A 17,743-nucleotide genomic window follows, 5' to 3' on the forward strand; every position below is an offset into this window, starting at 1 on the left:
CTATCTCAGGTCCTCAGAAAACCTACCTGATGATTTCAGCAATATTTTTATAAAAGGCCTTAAATTATAAAAGCCCACCTTTAAGAAAATACAGACTCCCAACTTTTTGGAAATGTATCACCTTTACCTTTCAGTGTTGCATAGGTGTGGGTAGGATGTTACAGCCTCATGAACATAAGATTGGAAGGGATTTTCTTGAGTCCAGCCTGGGACTGTATGGAATCCTAACCTTCAAAAGCCTTCCAAGAACCATCTCAGAAATGTAAGGATTATTGTGTCACTGGTGTAAGCTCACAGAAGGTTCTGGACCATTACTGCTTGATGGTTAGGCTGAAAATTAGACATAAATTCTGAAGTTCATTTGTGAGTAGCTTGTATCCTTCTTTTCCAAGTTTGCTAACTTTCTCCTTTAGCTTAGCCTGCCTGAAATGATGAATGCCAGAAATGTCTTATTCCCCAYTGATGTTAAATGGATATGTCAGTTGTCAGCTGAAATGCTGTTCAAATTCAGAATATTACTCGTAGGTAAATAAAAAGAAAATTGGARGTTTGTATTCATTCATGGTATGTAAAGAAAGTGATTTAGCACTGTAAGTGATAATATCAAGGCAGGGCCTTAAAAACCAAGCAGCTGCAGCAAACCCCTGTAATCCCTTGCCATTYTGTCTTCCTTTGCTTGGGCAAAGACAAGAGTAGTGCAGATAGAATTGCAACCAATCTAGAAACTATTTTTAACCCATTTAAGACACTGGCAGGCAAATTGAAAGGCTTCTGATATATGAAATAATAACAGCCTGTATTAAGTAATACTTAAACTCCTCATTCTCCCATTATATTGTAGATTCAAAAGAAGGACATTTGAGTACTGCTCTGTTCTAGCAGCACTACKGTGGTACTGCAGTTAAACTTCATAATGTCTTATGTTTAAAATAAATTACTTTTCAGAGCATTCATATCCAGTTGATTCTGGTGCCTGATTCTGGACCACTCGAGCAATCAGTGTGCAGAGGCTGTTCAGAAAGTATATTCAATTTATGAGACATTTACTGCTGCCACACATGCTATCAGGTGTACATTGTTAGTGACAAGTGACACGTGCACTGCTGGGACTGTCCCATGTCCTTGGCAGAGTGAGCTGCTCTTCTGGGTCCCACAGCAACATATACATTGCTGCATGTCGGTGAAACTTGGTGTGATGTATTTGTGGATGTTGGAGTTGTCAGTGGCTCTGCCATTTGGGGCCAGCACTGTGGGAGAGTCCGGGAGGAATGGGGGCAGATGACAGATGCTTTCTGTGACCACATAGCGCAGCAGTGAGGCTGTGTTCTGCTGGTGTCACAGCCTATGTAAGCTGTTCTTTTCCAGCTGCAGCTGGAGATACAGCAAGACTCAGCATCACCAGGGGAGCTATATATCCTCACAGGGCAGTTTGCTGGTGGTGATGAAAGAGCATATAAGTATGGGCTAGACAAAGCTTTCATTATATTCCAGGTGTGGCTGAGATGAAGGATATAGAACAAATTGCAATGAGATTACTGTTTTTGTCAGCTCTGAGCTGCTGCAGTGGTGCTGGCTGGTACAACTGCTGGAGTTGGGGTTTCAGGGTGTGCAAGATATTCCTAATGAAGATTTATGCTGAGTTTGTCTCTGCCTCATGAGAAGGGACTCTGCATGCAGCTGGTATTGACTTTAAAAAAAGTATCRCAGTTATTTTTTGCAGGCTAACAAATGTCAAGTGTTGACATTTCTTTCACTTCACTGAAGGCAGGATAACATCACGAAGTATAAGATAATCATTGTATAGTTCCTATGTATATTATGGGCGTGCAGAAAGCAATCCAGATCCATACATAGATTGGACTTGCTTCRTTTCTTTGGATGACTGAAGGAACATCTCTGCATCATCTGCACAGAAAATATCATCTTTTATTACAAAAGGAAAGGATTTTCCCCATCGATGTGCAAGTTCGTGTGACAAAGTATGTTGTTTCCCTGCCCTCAGTGTTGGTTGCATGCAATTGCAAGTGTTTGGCAACTTGTCTGTGGACACCAGGTAGCAGAAAAGCTCTGCTGTTAGAGCTGAACCTATGCAAATGATTTGGGTGAGAGATATTAGTCAGAGCTTGCTGCTTTGGCTCATGAAGCTCCAGGCTTTATGAAGTCAGACTCGGCCACAAGTTGAGTAGCTGCAAAGTGATGATGTGCTTTGCTGGCTGAAATTCAGATCATAATCGAGACCAGTTAGGTCCAATTTGGATACACGATTCTTCCTAAGAATCCTTATTGCATGCTGCTTCTAATGTAATAATCTGCAACAGTTGTGAGGCCTGTGGAATTAATGCAGCATGGCTATGGCCGACTACTTGGGAAGCCATGGAAGGCCAGGTCCTGAGAGCTGCAGTGGAACATTTCATGATATGTCTCTATTGTTGCTTTAAAAATTTTACAGCTACTTCTGGCATAAAATGTTTGACAGCTTATCAAATGAAAATGCGTGTCGCTGTGATCCTGGAGTCAATAGCTTTTTCTGCCCGTTAATACCACTATAACTTTCCCCTCCCAGGGTTCTTGAGGCCTGTGTCATCAAACCCTTCCTTCCAAGAAGTGCAAAAAGTCTAAATGGGCTTGAGGAAAAAAACATGTTTCAGCATTTGACTAAATACCAGGGTGAAAAAAGAAGAAACKGGCTTTTCTGCAAAGACTCTGCTACAACAAATGCAGAAAGTGTAGGCAAGCAGACTTGTGTGAAATCAGGGAAGAGAGAACCCCCCTGGGCCAGGGTAGGTGCTGTTGCATTGTGAAAGAAGCTCAGGAGGGCTGCCAAGTGTTTCTGCTGTAAGTAATGATGACTCCAGATTCCTTCAAGCTCTAAGAGATTATCCCTAGTTTTTATCTGAGGTTTGAGCATACACAGAGCAGCGACTGTATGCATTCCTTCTGTTTCCAGGGTTATGTATTCTCCAGGGTGTATAGACAATAATATGTGTGTTATAGTTCACAGCATAACCCTGCACTATTTACARTGGGGGTGGGGTGACAGTGGGCCAGGACATGAGTAACGTGCTTAAGAAGATCAGGTCAGGGCATTAGCTCTCACAGTTGAGTATTTCAGAATTCAGAAAGATTTTGTACTCATGGTGATAAAACTCTAAGCTGTAACTACAGGGAAAGGTGCAAGACTGAGCTATGAAGTCACACCACAAGGTGCTTGTCACTGGGCATGAGCTGTGGTACTCCCAGCAAGGGCCTGTGGGGGATGACAGGAGGAGCTCAGGGCTGTAGGATGGTGGACCAGGAGTAGAGCAACATTAAATTGGAGCTGGCGAAGGGCTGGGTGCCAAGTATTTGCTTATGCCCTTGTGCCAGCTGCTTAAAGGTGGTAATCATAGTAATCTTCCCACCCGGTGTCATCCTGACTGGTCAAAACAGAGAGCAGAAAAGCTGCTTGTGCTGTTGTGTATGTGGGAATCYGGCAACTTCCATTGCATTTTCAGGTGGAAGGGTTTCTGCCTACTCTCACCAGCAAGGTAGAGGATGATGCTCCACTGGAGCATTTTCCTTGTAGATGTAAAAGGAATACTCTAGAATGGCTCAAAAATTACTTATTAGAAGATGCAGCAGAATATTTTGCAATTTTAATTGCAAATGTGCCAACTGTTTTTTTTTTTTTTTTTTTTTTTTTTCCTGGACATGCAGCTAGGTCCAGAACATTTAATCAGCAGGAGAATCTAGAACTGTAGCCAAGTTCTGGCCCCAGYCTACACCCGTCCAAGACCTGGGCTAGCCCATCTCAGCTAGTTGCTGCTATGGGCCATTCAGGAGTCCCTGCCAGAGACTGTGTCATCTTAATTGCTTTGACCTGGAACATGGTGCACCCTGCATTTCAGATGCAYGGTCACATCAACAAGCCAGCCACTGCCCTCCATTTCTCCTCTTTGGCAGATGCAGATCAAATCACAAATTCATTCTGTGAGGTGAAAGTAGGAAGGACTCCTTTTGTATCATCCCACCAAACAAACAAACAAATAACCAAACAAAAAAAAATTGAAAAATTGCTTACTCACCCAACCTCAGTRCTTCAGGTTTGAGAACTCTATTTTAATATAGGCAGGTGGTATTCCTTGATAATTTCCCAGGATTACTGGCTCATCTGCTGATTCTTATGGAGACTGGGGCTTCAGGATCTATAGATGTATATGCAAATATAGCTTATCTACACAGATAGTGTACAATAAAAAAAAAAAAAGAGCATACATTACATGCATGGATTGATATGTACCTGTATTRCATCACTCAGACTAGCTGCTTACAAGGGAAAAATTTTTCTCTATAGTGTTCCGCCTCAGGATGTCCCAGGACTGTGTAGACTGAGCTTGCCCTCACCAAGGTGCTCAGGAGCTCTTGGAGCAGCAGGAGGTATTTTCTTGCCTATAGGGCAGACATTTGAAGAGATCTGAACATGCAGAAAATAATGGTCTGTTGGTCCCCTCCAACAYAGGGACAATATTGTTTTGGAGCAAGCATCTGTTAAGGAATTGGCAGACGTAGCAAAGGTATCGCTCATATTTTACCCTTCTCCATTCCCATAGGCAAATGCATTACCTGCAGACAGGCCAGCCAGTGGCTGTAGTTCCACTGCTGCAAAGTATGCTGACATACTTTGTCATCTGCATCTCCTGGCTTTAAGAAACATAGAATTAAGAAATGCAAGCTTTGGGCAGAGCAAGCAAACAGGATCCTGGTCAGGATGTGGGAGTCAGGTTTAATAGAGCAGTTATTCAAGGTGTTATATCAYAATGACTCAGGCCAGACRGGTRTGAGTTATCAGGGACTGAGGACACAGAGTGATCTCTGTGGACTCATGTAAGCACTGTCTACCCAGCACAGACCAGGGAAAATAATGGCACCTTGCAGGAGCAGCCAGAAGTGACAGCATTAAACTGGACTTGATAACCGACAGGAATGTGTACCATGAGGGAAAGAAATACTTTTTCCACTAATGAAGAATCATATCTGATCCAGAAGGGAGGGCAGTATACAGGATTGTTCATGACTCCAGCACCTTTGGGGAAAGATAACTGGGATGAGAACTTTGTCAGTGGTGGATAAGACCTTTCAAATCAATGGCACTTTTATRTAAACTGTGTTTAGAGGTTGTGTGAATTATGGGTTTAAATACCTTTGGAAATTCTAGGTGATGGAAGACACTGACTATTTATGGCTTCTTTCCCACCTTGATGTGGCATTCTCCATGGCCTATTTTGTTCTATGTTGCAGTGTCAAGTAGTTTAAGAATTTTTTTTAGCAACTACAAGTTTGACTGATTATAAAGGCAGCTGTAGTTTCTATACCTTGTTTCRCAGCAGTTGAATTAGTTTTTAATTGCCCCATTAATTTTGTTAGTTTTGGTTGCCACATATATTGAAACATCTAAATCTGTGGTAAATTTAGAATGCCATGGCATTTAAAATGCCATCTACTGAACAGTCAAAACCCAGGGTAATGTTTAGGATATCTTGTTTCATTAGGTAAAGTKACTGGCAACTTGTAACTTCAGTAATTTCTGTCAACTGACTACCACAAATGTGATATATTTTGCAAATTGATATATTATTGGATTTTTCAACTTTGAGCTTGAAATGCACAGTTGCTGTATAATTTTTTGTAAGTTTTTAATTAATTTGTCAACTCCTAAAGGAAGTAAACAAGGTATTTCCATTGCGGTTGATTTAAACTCTCAATTTTTTTATTGCTATCAGAATTCTATAAAATAATTTCATTTTTATTGCCAAAACTGGAGTCAAGATAGTGCTTTTTTTTTTTTAAACATAATTCTATTATATATTTTGCCCATGTTGCAATTGTTTTATGTAAAGAAGACAGCAAGAAGAAGTTAGGGTTTCGTATTTTTCTGTCAGAATTTGAAGTGGSTTCTGCACTTAAGTTTTTCCACAGCCTTCATCAAACTGACAGCCTGTATTTTAATATCAGACATCAAATTAATAACCTGATTTTTCTTAAAGTCTGTTTGTGGTTGGTTGTTCACACTAGGTGCCATGGGGCTGAAGAAAGATTGTTTGGTTTGCTCCACTCTGAAAGCTCTATTATGTGTCTCTGTTTTTAAATAGAGTTCCTTTATTTTTATTTTCTGTAAGTTTTCCATAAGGCAGTTACTGTGGTGGAAACAACCAGGTAACTTTTCAGCTCCCACTTGTACTGCCATTAGAAGAAGGAATGTGACAATCGTGTGAGGAGCTGCCCTTGGTCTGAGGTTGCTCGCATTCACGATGATGAGCGCAGGGTTTTGGTTTTGTTGATCCACACTGGTGATGGGCTTTGCTCGTTATCTGTGTACCACATGGTGCATGCAGTGACAAACATAAGCAGTGGGGAGCAGTGACATGGCTAGTTCTCAACAATTCCGAAAAACATGAAAGAAAAAGCTTTTGATGTTCTCGAGATTCAATTTTTGCTTCTTTGGGAATGTTTGAAAGTGACCTCTAAACCAGTTAAGTTTTAGTTTTTTTACACAGACCAAAATTCAGATTGCCTTAGTATAATCTGTGATAACATGGGATGCTTCTTATGCAGGAGAGAAAGCATTATCCCTCTCTTGAGTCTGCAGGCCATAGCTTGCATCCCCAAACTGGAGTAGGTGTTATGACCAGTGAAGACATCAGTCTGATCAATTCTTGGGAACTGATGTATATGAAATTTCACAAAGCTGTATATTTTATCTCTTCACTTAGTCTGAATGTCTAAACTCAGGTGACACATTTCTCATTGGTGCCATCAATACTTTGCATCAATCTGTTTTCTTTGGATTGCAGTTCAGGAATAGGTTTATCCCTTTTTAGGAGGAATCAAACTGCCKTATAAACCTTATGTTTTTCTTTAAAGTCTTCTTGATTTGTCTTTCTAGAATGCAGACTCTTCAATGATTACACACCTTAATTCTTTTGCTGTGTATCATAAGACACAATGAAACAACATTGTATATTCTGCAAGCTTACACCTTAATTCTATTGTTCATTTCTTTTCTGATATCCAATATATTAATTTGGATATCAGAAAAGAAATGAACAATAGAATTAAGGTGTAAGCTTGCAGAATATTTATATTATTATTTAGTATATGTAAGCTTGCAGAATATTTAATTATATATATTAAATGCAATATATTAATATCATACATGCTACTGGAGGTACAGAGTAGAGAATACACCATTTCTCTTACCCTGATATCTTCAGAGCATGGCGTACAATTGCTGGTTCAGCATATTAGGCTGACTGCACATTTAACTTACTCTGGAATTGAGAAGGTCACTAGGAAAAAAAACATTGCATGCCTTTTCTTCAACAGAGCAGAAAGATCTTGCCAGTAAGTCAGAATCAAATGTCCTCAGGATGATTTTCTTCATGTTCCTGTTCCTCAGTAATTTCCTTAAAGTAGAATTAGCTATATGATATAAGGTTTTCTTCTTTGGGTTGGGGCAAGACTTCTGAATTATTTTTATGTCAGCCAAGCTCCCCACACTTAATTTGAATGCAATACAAATGTTTGTGGCAGAAAAGTTTAGYGAGTTTTGTACTTTGTTTTGGAGCTAGGAAAGAAGCTGTAGCATGGGAACACCTTATGCTGATCGCCAAGAATTCATGTTATGAGACCACATGGCTTTCCCTTTTTATTCAGGAAACAAAATGCCATGATAGAACTGATTAACTTATTTGAGAATGTTTGAGAATTCACCGGTAGAGGTGATGCTGAGTATTGTGACAGCTTTTGAGTATCTTGACCTAGGTGATGGTCCAGTTAGAACTTGCTTAAAAGTTAGATCTCATAAGAGCTCATTGATAACCTCCTCAGAGTTTCAATTATGAAGTCTCTTATTGCTTTTTCTTTGTTTTTAAGCAAATATACATGGTACATTTCTTCTCATTAGAACTTTGGTCAGTTTTGGAGTTTTTTGCTGATTTTTTTTTTTTTTTTCAATTCTGACCTTATTTCAATTTGTGGTTTTGTGAAGGATTCTGGGAGAGGTCATGTGAAACAGCGTCTGCAAACATCAAAGGCAAATCTCTCTTGGTCTTTAGTTCATCTTTTTCATCCTAAAAGCATGCCAAGAGTGGCCATAGGAGCCTTATAGAAGTGTTGGAGTAGAGTGGAGAGAGTGGTTAAAAACAGCAAGTTGGATCTGTGAGCAGAAATTGAATATTGACTGAARTGCAGATTGCCGGGAATTTAAAGATGCACATTTTTTTATGTGGCTATCTGCACAGTCACATCTCCTTTCATGTTCATTACCTTTTAAAAAATCTTCCTTTTTCTTCATGGCAGTCTTTGTATCCCATTCCTAGATCAACTGGCAAGACCAAGGTTACTGCCTACTTTTTTGATTGAAATAATGGCTAGTGGAAAAGGGAAGGAATGGTGCTGGAGTTTGTAGACCCTGATGAGATTTGGTACTTCCAGCTGATAAGCCCCACTTACTTGATGGGGAAATCTACAAAAGAGCTGTTGATAACAGCACTTCAAATAAAACAGGAATAAAACATGTGAATGACTCTGAAACTGTCACTGAGTTGGGGTTACCTGGTTGTGTCCCCTGTCCCTTCAGACTGACAAATTCCACAAGGCAGCCTCACTTGAGAAAGGATTTCTGTCAGCAGAGAAACCTTGGGGTTTCCTCACACCTGCTTGTAGCATASTACCATAGAAAGAAGATGGAGTAATTAATAAGATATCCACATGCATGTAGGAGTTAAAATATAAAATTGACAATATTTATTAAAATATACCTAAATTAATGTTTATAAAGAATAAACATTTTTTTAAATTGTGTGAGCAGTAACACTAAGTAATAAAATCAAGTCCACTTGATGTTTCTACAAATTAGCCCTTAATTTTACTCTTTTAAGTAGCACAAGAAGAGTTTAAGAGTATTTCATAGTGTAAATAGGTTCATCAGGATGCACTGGGACTAAATCCTTTCCTGTGAGCAACAGACTGATGCTGCTCCCCGGCATTTTCGGTGKTTTTTTAATGCTGGGCTGCCTCTTCTTATGATAACTCTTTTTTTCTGACCGTAATTTCTCTTTAGTGAAAGAAWTGGTTGGCTTTCTGAACCATCAGAGCAATTGGCCCCAAGGAAGGAAAGAAAGAAGCTCATACATTAGATGAAAAGTAGAATCTAGCAAATTATATCAACTAGAAATCCCTTTTTAAAATTCTCCTTACTCAAGAGTCTGGCAGAGCCACATCTAGCTATGGTTTCTGTTCCCTACAAAGGCTGGAAGTGTGGTCTTTGAAGAAGAAATGCCGCAATTGAGGCAGGTATTCTGCTTAAGGGCTGGCTTCAAATGGGCCTCAGAGTGCTAGGGAACAGTCTGGACAAGCTGAAGAGGAATAATTCATTCTGAAAGAACCACCAGAATTGACTTGGGAGTCCCATCTCCCTGTCAGTTTTACTTAACTGGCAGTATCTAGAGCTTTTATCTAGTTCACACTAAACAAAGTGGGAAAATAGCAAAGGATAGGATAGGAAAGAAAACTGATAGCGAATACACTTTCAGCTGCTAGATCTGAGAAATAGATTTTAAGACATTTTGTGGTAGGCAAATAAATTAGGATGGTGCAACACTGACCAGTATCTCAAGCATTTTAACAGCATAAAAATGGAAATAATACATTATCCCTTTGAATTTGAGGGAGTAAGTAGATGTAGGTATTGGAATCCTTTTTGGCTTGGTATGTTTCAATGTTTGTTTATTTAAGCCATTACAAGTAGTCAGAAAATTTAAATCTTGATACTGTGTATTGTTTTACTACTCAGTATAATAAGTGAGTGAGATCATATTCTATCAGAGTGTAGGTATTTCTGTCCTGAAAAACTTCTAGAACATTGTCCACAGAGCAACATGAAACTTTCATTGATCTACTCATGGTGGAGCCTCCTTGTATAGAGCCATTTCAGTACAATCCGCTGAGTTAATTGCATGTCTGATCTCTTGATACCCTTCTTSAAAGGATAATTTTAAAACTTTACCCATTTCTTATCTTACAGCTGGAATCCGTGTTCTTTTCCCTCACAAAGAGGTTTTAGAGTGAATTGTAGAATTCTTCAGATTAATAGCTTTGCCATCCTGAACTATGTTGAACATCTTTGGCTTTCATTTGTGGAGGGAAGACGACAGATTTAGCCAATAGCTTATTAGGTGTTTACTCATCTCACAGAGAATCTTTGAGAGGACAATAACATTTTCTTCCAGGGATATGGCTCTTAGTCAAAACTTCCTCTCAGTTCTTGGAAGAGATATAGAATATCTGGTACCTAGATTAAATCAAGTTCATTTCAATTCAGGACCTTTCTTTGTCAGGCCTCTTCAAACAGGTAAGATTAATGTATACTGTTTTCATGGAAAGGCTGGATGCCTACAGGGTTCCAGTACTTAAAATCTTTTCCTGCTTTCTCTTGGCTAACTTTTATTTCTGCAGAAGTCTCGCACATCATGTCAAGAATATACATCTATAAATATTCCTTCAACATTTCTCTATTGCAAGTTGTAGCGTACAATTGAATTGCCTGATGTCAAGAACTAAACTCAAGTCTACGTGGGAGACAAGATCCAAGACTCTTCGAACTACTCAGAAAAAAACCCATCAAATTTAGTAGTTTGAGTCTCTTTAGGGACTTTTCCAGACGGAATCAGGTCCACTTAGATTTAACTATGGGTTTTTCTGAAAATAATAAATGTGGATTTTACTGGCACTTAGGCACAGAAAAGGTAGGCATTATTGTCAGGCYGTGGAAAGAATACAGCTTGTCCTGTTGCTGGAAATTTCACATGACTCTTCTTCCAAACTGAGCTCCTGTCTCTGATCCAGCACACACACACCTGCCCATGCTTCCATCAGGGGAATAAAGTCAGGGAGAGGAATATGGGATATGTTCCTGCTTCTCTTCTCTTTGTGTATCTCCTGGGGAGTTCAGTACCAAACACAGATGGAAAGCAGCAGGCATCTCTAGCTTTATGAGGGAATGCACCTCTCTTTTACTTGGAGAAATTATTCCTTTTATCTGGGTCAATCCATTGCTGTATTGAAGTGCTTGCAGCCTGTGATGGGCTGCCCTTGGCCAGCTGCCAGGCACCCACTCAGGCTCTCTCTGCCCTCCTCAACAGTACAGGGGGAGAAACCACATAAAAAAGTTCATTAGAGATAAGGAGAGGGAGATCACAAAGCAAATGTATCATTCAACTATGGTCAGTTCTTATCCCCTTTGTCAACAAAAGGACATTTCTGTTATGAGCACAAGGCAAATGAAAGAAAATTATTGCACACTACAGCCCCAGGGGTTGCCAAACTACTAGGATTGTAGAAAGCTATATATGAATTTGTTATACCTGTAGAAAATGATCTGTAGAAAATGATATAATGTTGGCCTGGGCTGCTCAACAGCATTTAACACCACATCAACTAAAGAAGGGAATATATTGTCTGCTAGAGGAGAGCTATGTTTAACTTATTATATTGAAAATACAGAAGTATGAAAAAGAGAAAACAAGTGTCTATCCCTAATACCAATCTCAGTATGGCTGTCATTCAGATTTTCCTGTGGAATCTCTGTGGGGGCTTGGGGCCTAGCTTAAAAAATGCTGCCTCTTGGGAGCTGGTTTGCAAAATGGAATTTGGGGCTGTATTTAGCCACAGGGACCAAAAAGTCAACTCCATGTCACTTTGCTTCCTATATTCCTATATTGACACTTGAAGTCAAACTAATAAATGGGCTACAAGTTCACCATTTTTTTTCACCCTGGCTTTCTTGCCAGGGAGTTTTTCTTTTGAGATAGACCTTTTCCTCTCTTTATATTTTTTTCTTCAGAATTTATTTCCTGGTTCTTAGCTTCCCCCAAGAATATAATTTCTGGCTTATGTGAGATATATCTGTGATTACTTGTGGTTCTTCTTTCCCTGTTCTTAGAGATTGAGATGTAAAAAGAAAATGCAGCAAATTACTCCTGCCCCTTTGCTGAGATTGTCTTTCTTTCCAAACTGTTACTATAAATCATTTACCATGAACTATGGACATTTCTTATACATCTCTCTATCCCTGGTTCTCAGCTTTTCATACATTATAGCTAACTGAGTGGACATGAGAGTACTTWTGTTTCCCTGGATGCTGAAACCTGGATGAAGTGACTCAGCCCCATCTCAGAGCAAGCCAGGGCCCATGTTTGTCTTGCCCCTTCCACTGGGACGATGGCATCCAGGAAGGGCTCAGGCTTGTGGTCCAGAGGGAGCTGTGGCTCACTCTGGGCAAGGTGTACACCTGGGCAGCTGTGTGTTCATGCAACTGAGGTACACCATTGCCACCAGACTTGGTGTAGCTGCAGCGCCATAGCAAGGCTATATTACTAATGTAAATGACAGATCCTGCAGTTGGAGTGGTTTTTTTTTTCATAATAACTTCTCCTTTTTCAAAGTACCTTTCTCTCTCTGCCCTTTATCAGTTTTGGTGCTTCTGGTGTCATAAGTCTTAAATTGGAAATAAATTAGTTGCAACAGCTCAGTGAATCTTTTTTTTCCTTATGTTTCTTTTTGCAGATGCTGTAGTAGCTGAAATTGAGAAAAAGATTACAAAAGCTTTTGAGGTGTTTGACCGTGAAGGCAATAAAACTGTGGATGTCAGGTTTGTAAATATATTCACAAAGAAATATTACAGAATCTAGCATAGAGATAAATAGCTCCCTAAATTGGCATCTGCTTTACCTGAAAATGTCATTGAAACAATTCGTTTGACCCTGTTTGGRCAAGTATGTTTGTGGTGGGTTGACCTTGGATGCAAACCAGGTGCCCACTGAAGCTGGTCCATCACTCTTCTCTTCCGTAGGACATTGGAGAGGAAGTATAACAAAAGGCATGTGGATGGAGATAAGGGTGTGGAGAGATCACTCACCAATTACCATCATGGGCAAAACTGACTTGACTTGGAATATTGATTTGTTACTAGGAAAACTGATTTATTACCAGTCAAATCAGAGTAGGAATAATGAGAAGTGAAACCAAATCTTAAAAATATCTTCCCCCTGACCTCCTTCCTTCCTGGGCTAAATTTTATTCCTGATTCTCTATCTCCTGCCAGCAGTGCAGGGAGATGGAACTAAGGGTTCCAGTCAGTTCACCACAGATAGTCACTGCCACTCCTCCCTACTCAGGGGAAGGACTCCTCATACTCTTCCCCTACTCCAGCATGAGGTCTCTCCCATGGGGCAGTCCTCCATGAACTTCTCCAGCATGGGTTCTTCCCATGGGCTGCAGTTCATCATGAGCTGCCCCAGCCTGAGTCCCTTCCAAGGGACACATTTCTTCAAGAACAGACTGTTCCAGTGTGGGTCCCCTGCAAGGCTAAAAGTCCTGCCAGCAAACCTGCTCCAGCATAGTATCCATTCTCCATGAGTTCAGAGGTCCTGCCTCCCTAAACTGGCATCTACTTTACCAGAAAATGTAACTGAACCAGTGCTTTTGGCCCTGATTGGATGAGTATGTCTTTGCTTGTTTAGTAGACATTTTGAATTATTCAGTGGTTGAAAACTGAAACTTGCTTGAGAGAGAGATGCTGGGATTGGTGGAATAAAGGGTCAAGAAGAAGCTGCAGATTGACAAGAGATCTAAGGCCACAATTACTGCTACAAAATAAATCCCTGCTCTGATAGCTCGTTTGGTACTACAGGTCCTGGATCCCATATGAACCCCCTGGCTTTCAGGATGTCCCAGCACATGMAGGGGTGTCCCTGCCAGTGTATGTCACAATAACCTGCACTCAACAGCAATTCATCYTTCCTCTGGTGTGATGGGAGATGGAGATTGCTCTGGCAGCGACATGTTTTTCAAAGACTTGAAAGAAACTTGCCTATTATTTGGTTATGAATAATCAAAATGATAAAAGTACTAATGTAAAAATCAACATAAATATGATCATACTTGATTGCCCCAGGTGGTATTTAACAGTACCCTCATTAGAGCTATCAAGTAGTTTCTTGTGGGAGGTATGGAAAGAATTGAACAAATGTACAGAAATACTCTTGTTGGTTTTTTTTTTTTTTTTTGCATCTGCTACATTATAATTTGAGTGGTCCCTGTTTTATTTTTTTCAGTGTTATGATTAATAGCAAAAAATTGTTCTCTATTGATCTTCTCATTAATGATTTCATACCTGGCTGTCACATTCATCTTCTCTCCACAGTAGTTTAAGGCTGAAGAGTCTGGAKGTCTTTAATCACTTTGGAGACACTATGTTATGGTTTTGGCCATTCTTYTTTTGTGCTGCTTCTTGTTCAGATTTCTCCTTTTTGAAGTGGAATGACCAGAACTGGGGAAATGGTGCACAGATGGGAGTCTGGAGGGAAAACTTAATGCACTTTACTTTTAGCATTCAATGTTATGGAAAAACAAAAAATATGTCTGAGCAAGGAGGTAGAAGTTCAGTGGAGAATAAAAGCCTGGACTGTTATGCCCTGATCAGGGCTTAACTGGCTGCAAGATACAAAGCTAAAGGATGTAAAATTTAAAAATTCCTAGATAATTCTGGCATTTTCAAAGTTTGAATATTTGACAGTGCTACTTAAACTTAATTTTAACATAAASATTCATACACATAACAATATGGCTTAAGTAATAAAATACATAAACCACATATTTATGTCTCAGGGAGCCAATTCTGGGGTTATAAGCTGTTATCATGAAAATTTACTGGAGTAATTTTTTGTATTTCCAATTGCTATTTTCAAAAGAATATTCTTCTAATTATAAATCAGTTACTGAGTATAAATACTACAACGGAGTGTGAGAACTGGTGAAATTGCTGTCATTAGACATTCTCATGAAGACAAATTGAAAAACATAGTTAAATGYTCTGAACACCTTTTCTACACTATAGAGAGAAAAGAGAGATGCAACGTTTTATATGATGGTTGTACAAATGCATGCTTACTAGTGCCTCTAAATTTAAGAAATTGCAAGTATTTAATAGAAGTAATGTTTTTTCAGCTGTACTCGATGGGGAGAATTTCAGGATACATCTCCACACTCAGTGTAGTTGTTCCCTTGTCCATAGGGCCCTTTAGGGAAGRCTGATCACTTAAATCTCTTGGCTTGTGCCAAGGGAGGTGCCTGATGCCCAGGGTTGTCACTGTCCTGGTGCCCCCTGGTGCCCTGCTCCTGGCTGGTAGGATGGTCCCTGCCRGCCTGGCCTGGGGCAGAGCCCCCTCGCTACCACCCCCAGCCCTGGGAGCCCCCAGCCCTCACTGCATCATGGCATACTCATTGCTTGTTGTTTGTCATTTACATCTGCAGTCTTGGCTAAACAGCTGTAGAATTTTATCCACTTCTCAATCCATTATATCATGGATATACAGCTTGAGAAAATCTTATAACAATGAAATGATAAAAATGATACTTTAAAAAAAAAATCTATTCATTCAGACATTCCAAAAGTCTATTTGATGTAGTAAATGCACAGTTTCACATTRATTTTTGTCGTAGTACATGTACAGACAATGAACAAAAACTTATTGTCTAATTATTCCCAGGTTCATATTGCAGGACTGTATCACAAATGGGATTATTAATGGCTGATTATCTTGTATCAGAAGGTGGCAACACAGCACAATTCTTAGCCACAAGTGTAGCTGTATCAGTATTATTGCCTGAAATATCAGATACCTGGGAAGAATGGAAAATTACACTGGTTCGACAGGCCAACAGCAGTATTCCCTAATGCAAATAGAAATTAGTAAGAAATTAGGCATGAGGAAGATGGTACTGTTTCATGCCTGTCCTTCAGTCAAGGATTTTTGTGATATTGCAAATCTTCTCATTGTAAGTGTTATATGTAGGGTAAAAGCCATGACCCAAAATATTTATTGCATCTGTGTTACAAAACTTGTATGATCATAAACTTGATTTTAACCATCATTTTCATATTCTAGAAACTACACCGCAGAAACTCTTGYGGCTGAACTAAGTGAAAGGAGGTGGCTGGGAGCAAAATACAGTTTTCTATCAGATCCTTTAAACTCCATGTTCTTACCAAATGGGACCTGACTTTTTTTACCACAAACACTTTCAGCAACATCCTCATGCTGCCAGGCATGTAGACTGCCAGATACAGCATCCAGCAGTGCCAGATTTTGCAGACTCTTCTAGGGCTGGCTTACCTTAGTCACATTACAGTTTTGCTGGGTGTGAGTGAGGTGAGGCAGGAGRATGATGGCAGCATTCCCATCCCTGGCAGTCTGTGAGAGACGAAATAGTGTGGGACAGCAAGGAGGCAGGATTTGTGTTGGATGTTGTTCTGGTGGAGGCAGAGAAGAGTTACAAGTAGCAGGAAAATACGAGGGAGTGCAGGAGTGAGAACAACAAATGCAATATTATCCATACTAKAAGTAGGATGCATGGACAAAGATTATGTCTAAAGACTGACCTCCCTGAGGCCATTGGCCATTCACGCCCACAGGGGCAGGATCATTTGAGTGGATAGTTTCATTTCATAACACGTGGATATGTGGGATTGGGTTTTGCTTTGGAACTAGTTTGGTGCAGCCAGCCTTTTCCTTTCTTTTGTCTATTGTAGTCCTTCTCACRTATTTTCAATCAGAATGGAAACTCCTTGGGACCTGTCTGAGGTCATCATAGACTTACGCATATAATTTTGCATATGCTTGGTGTGCTACATTCAGGGCCTTACAGTTATAAGATTTTACATAGGTCATTCCTCCYTAATTTTTGCACCAAATGAAAAAATTCACCACTGGTCAAGATGAAGGAATCACAGAGATTTGGATCATGGGAACCACCAACACTGTGAATRCATATTCAAATGTGCTTAAATTTCTGTGTTGTTGAATTGAATTGAATTGTAAATCACAAGCTATATTAATGCTTCTGTTATTTTGGTTTTAATCATTCCGTAAGTCTCATTAAAGCTTTATGACAGCTCTACAAACTTTTGTTTCTAGTCTAGATGACGTTGTTGATCTTAGATTATTTTGAGGCATTTCCAKTTTGGTAAGAATTTTATTTAGAGCTTCAGAACAGCTGCGCCAGGTTCAACAGTAAATGCAAGCTATGAATATATTTACAGCATAAACAGAATGGTGATAAGCCACTTCGTTGCTCTGTTTGACTCTTTCAGAACACAGCAGGGACGTATCAGGGCTGCCTTCTTCCTGACCTTTTGTAATTGTTCTTTAATGCAGTTAGAATTTGTATCTTTATAGCATTTAATGTAAGCTTATATTTTATTTATTACCTTGGATCACAGTAGATTTTCAAGTGATTYGTCAACTACATAAATATAGACTTTACTGAAATTAAGCATAACAATTASAGAACACGGTGGAAAAGTAACTTGCACACAGTACACTGCAACACAACAGTAAAGAATTTTTTTGGGAAAATTGCAAGAACAATTCCAAGGACCTTCAGAAGATTTAATGTCTGAAAAAAATAGACATTGCTTACTGAGACATCATCTTAAAAGCCCGCATAGATTTGCTTCTGTGCTTGTGTGTGCATACTCCTATATGCAAGCTCTGAATTGATATCTGGATTCTCCAGTCTTGTATTGAAGACTTACTAACAAAGATTCTTTCCTTCCTTCCTTCCTTCCTTCCTTCCTTCCTTCCTTCCTTCCTTCCTTCCTTCCTTCCTTCCTTCCTTCCTTCCTTCCTTCCTTCCTTCCTTC

The 17,743-nt window shown here is 39.6% G+C and overlaps 1 protein-coding gene across 2 annotated transcripts in view; it reads left to right on the forward strand.

Annotated features, from left to right (window-relative positions):
* EFCAB2 (EF-hand calcium binding domain 2) overlaps positions 1–17,743 on the forward strand; it is a 31,321-nt gene that overhangs the window by 5,639 nt on the left and 7,939 nt on the right. For both annotated transcript variants that reach the window (XM_057389706.1, XM_057389707.1), the window contains exon 2: positions 12,604–12,688. In XM_057389706.1, coding sequence (XP_057245689.1) covers positions 12,604–12,688 — 85 coding nt within the window. The remainder of the gene's footprint in view (positions 1–12,603; positions 12,689–17,743) is intronic.

The sequence above is a fragment of the Malurus melanocephalus genome, unplaced genomic scaffold (genome assembly GCF_030028575.1).
Source record: "Malurus melanocephalus ecotype Western Australia unplaced genomic scaffold, MMel_1.1 scaffold_19, whole genome shotgun sequence".
NCBI classification, from domain to species: Eukaryota; Metazoa; Chordata; class Aves; order Passeriformes; family Maluridae; genus Malurus; species Malurus melanocephalus.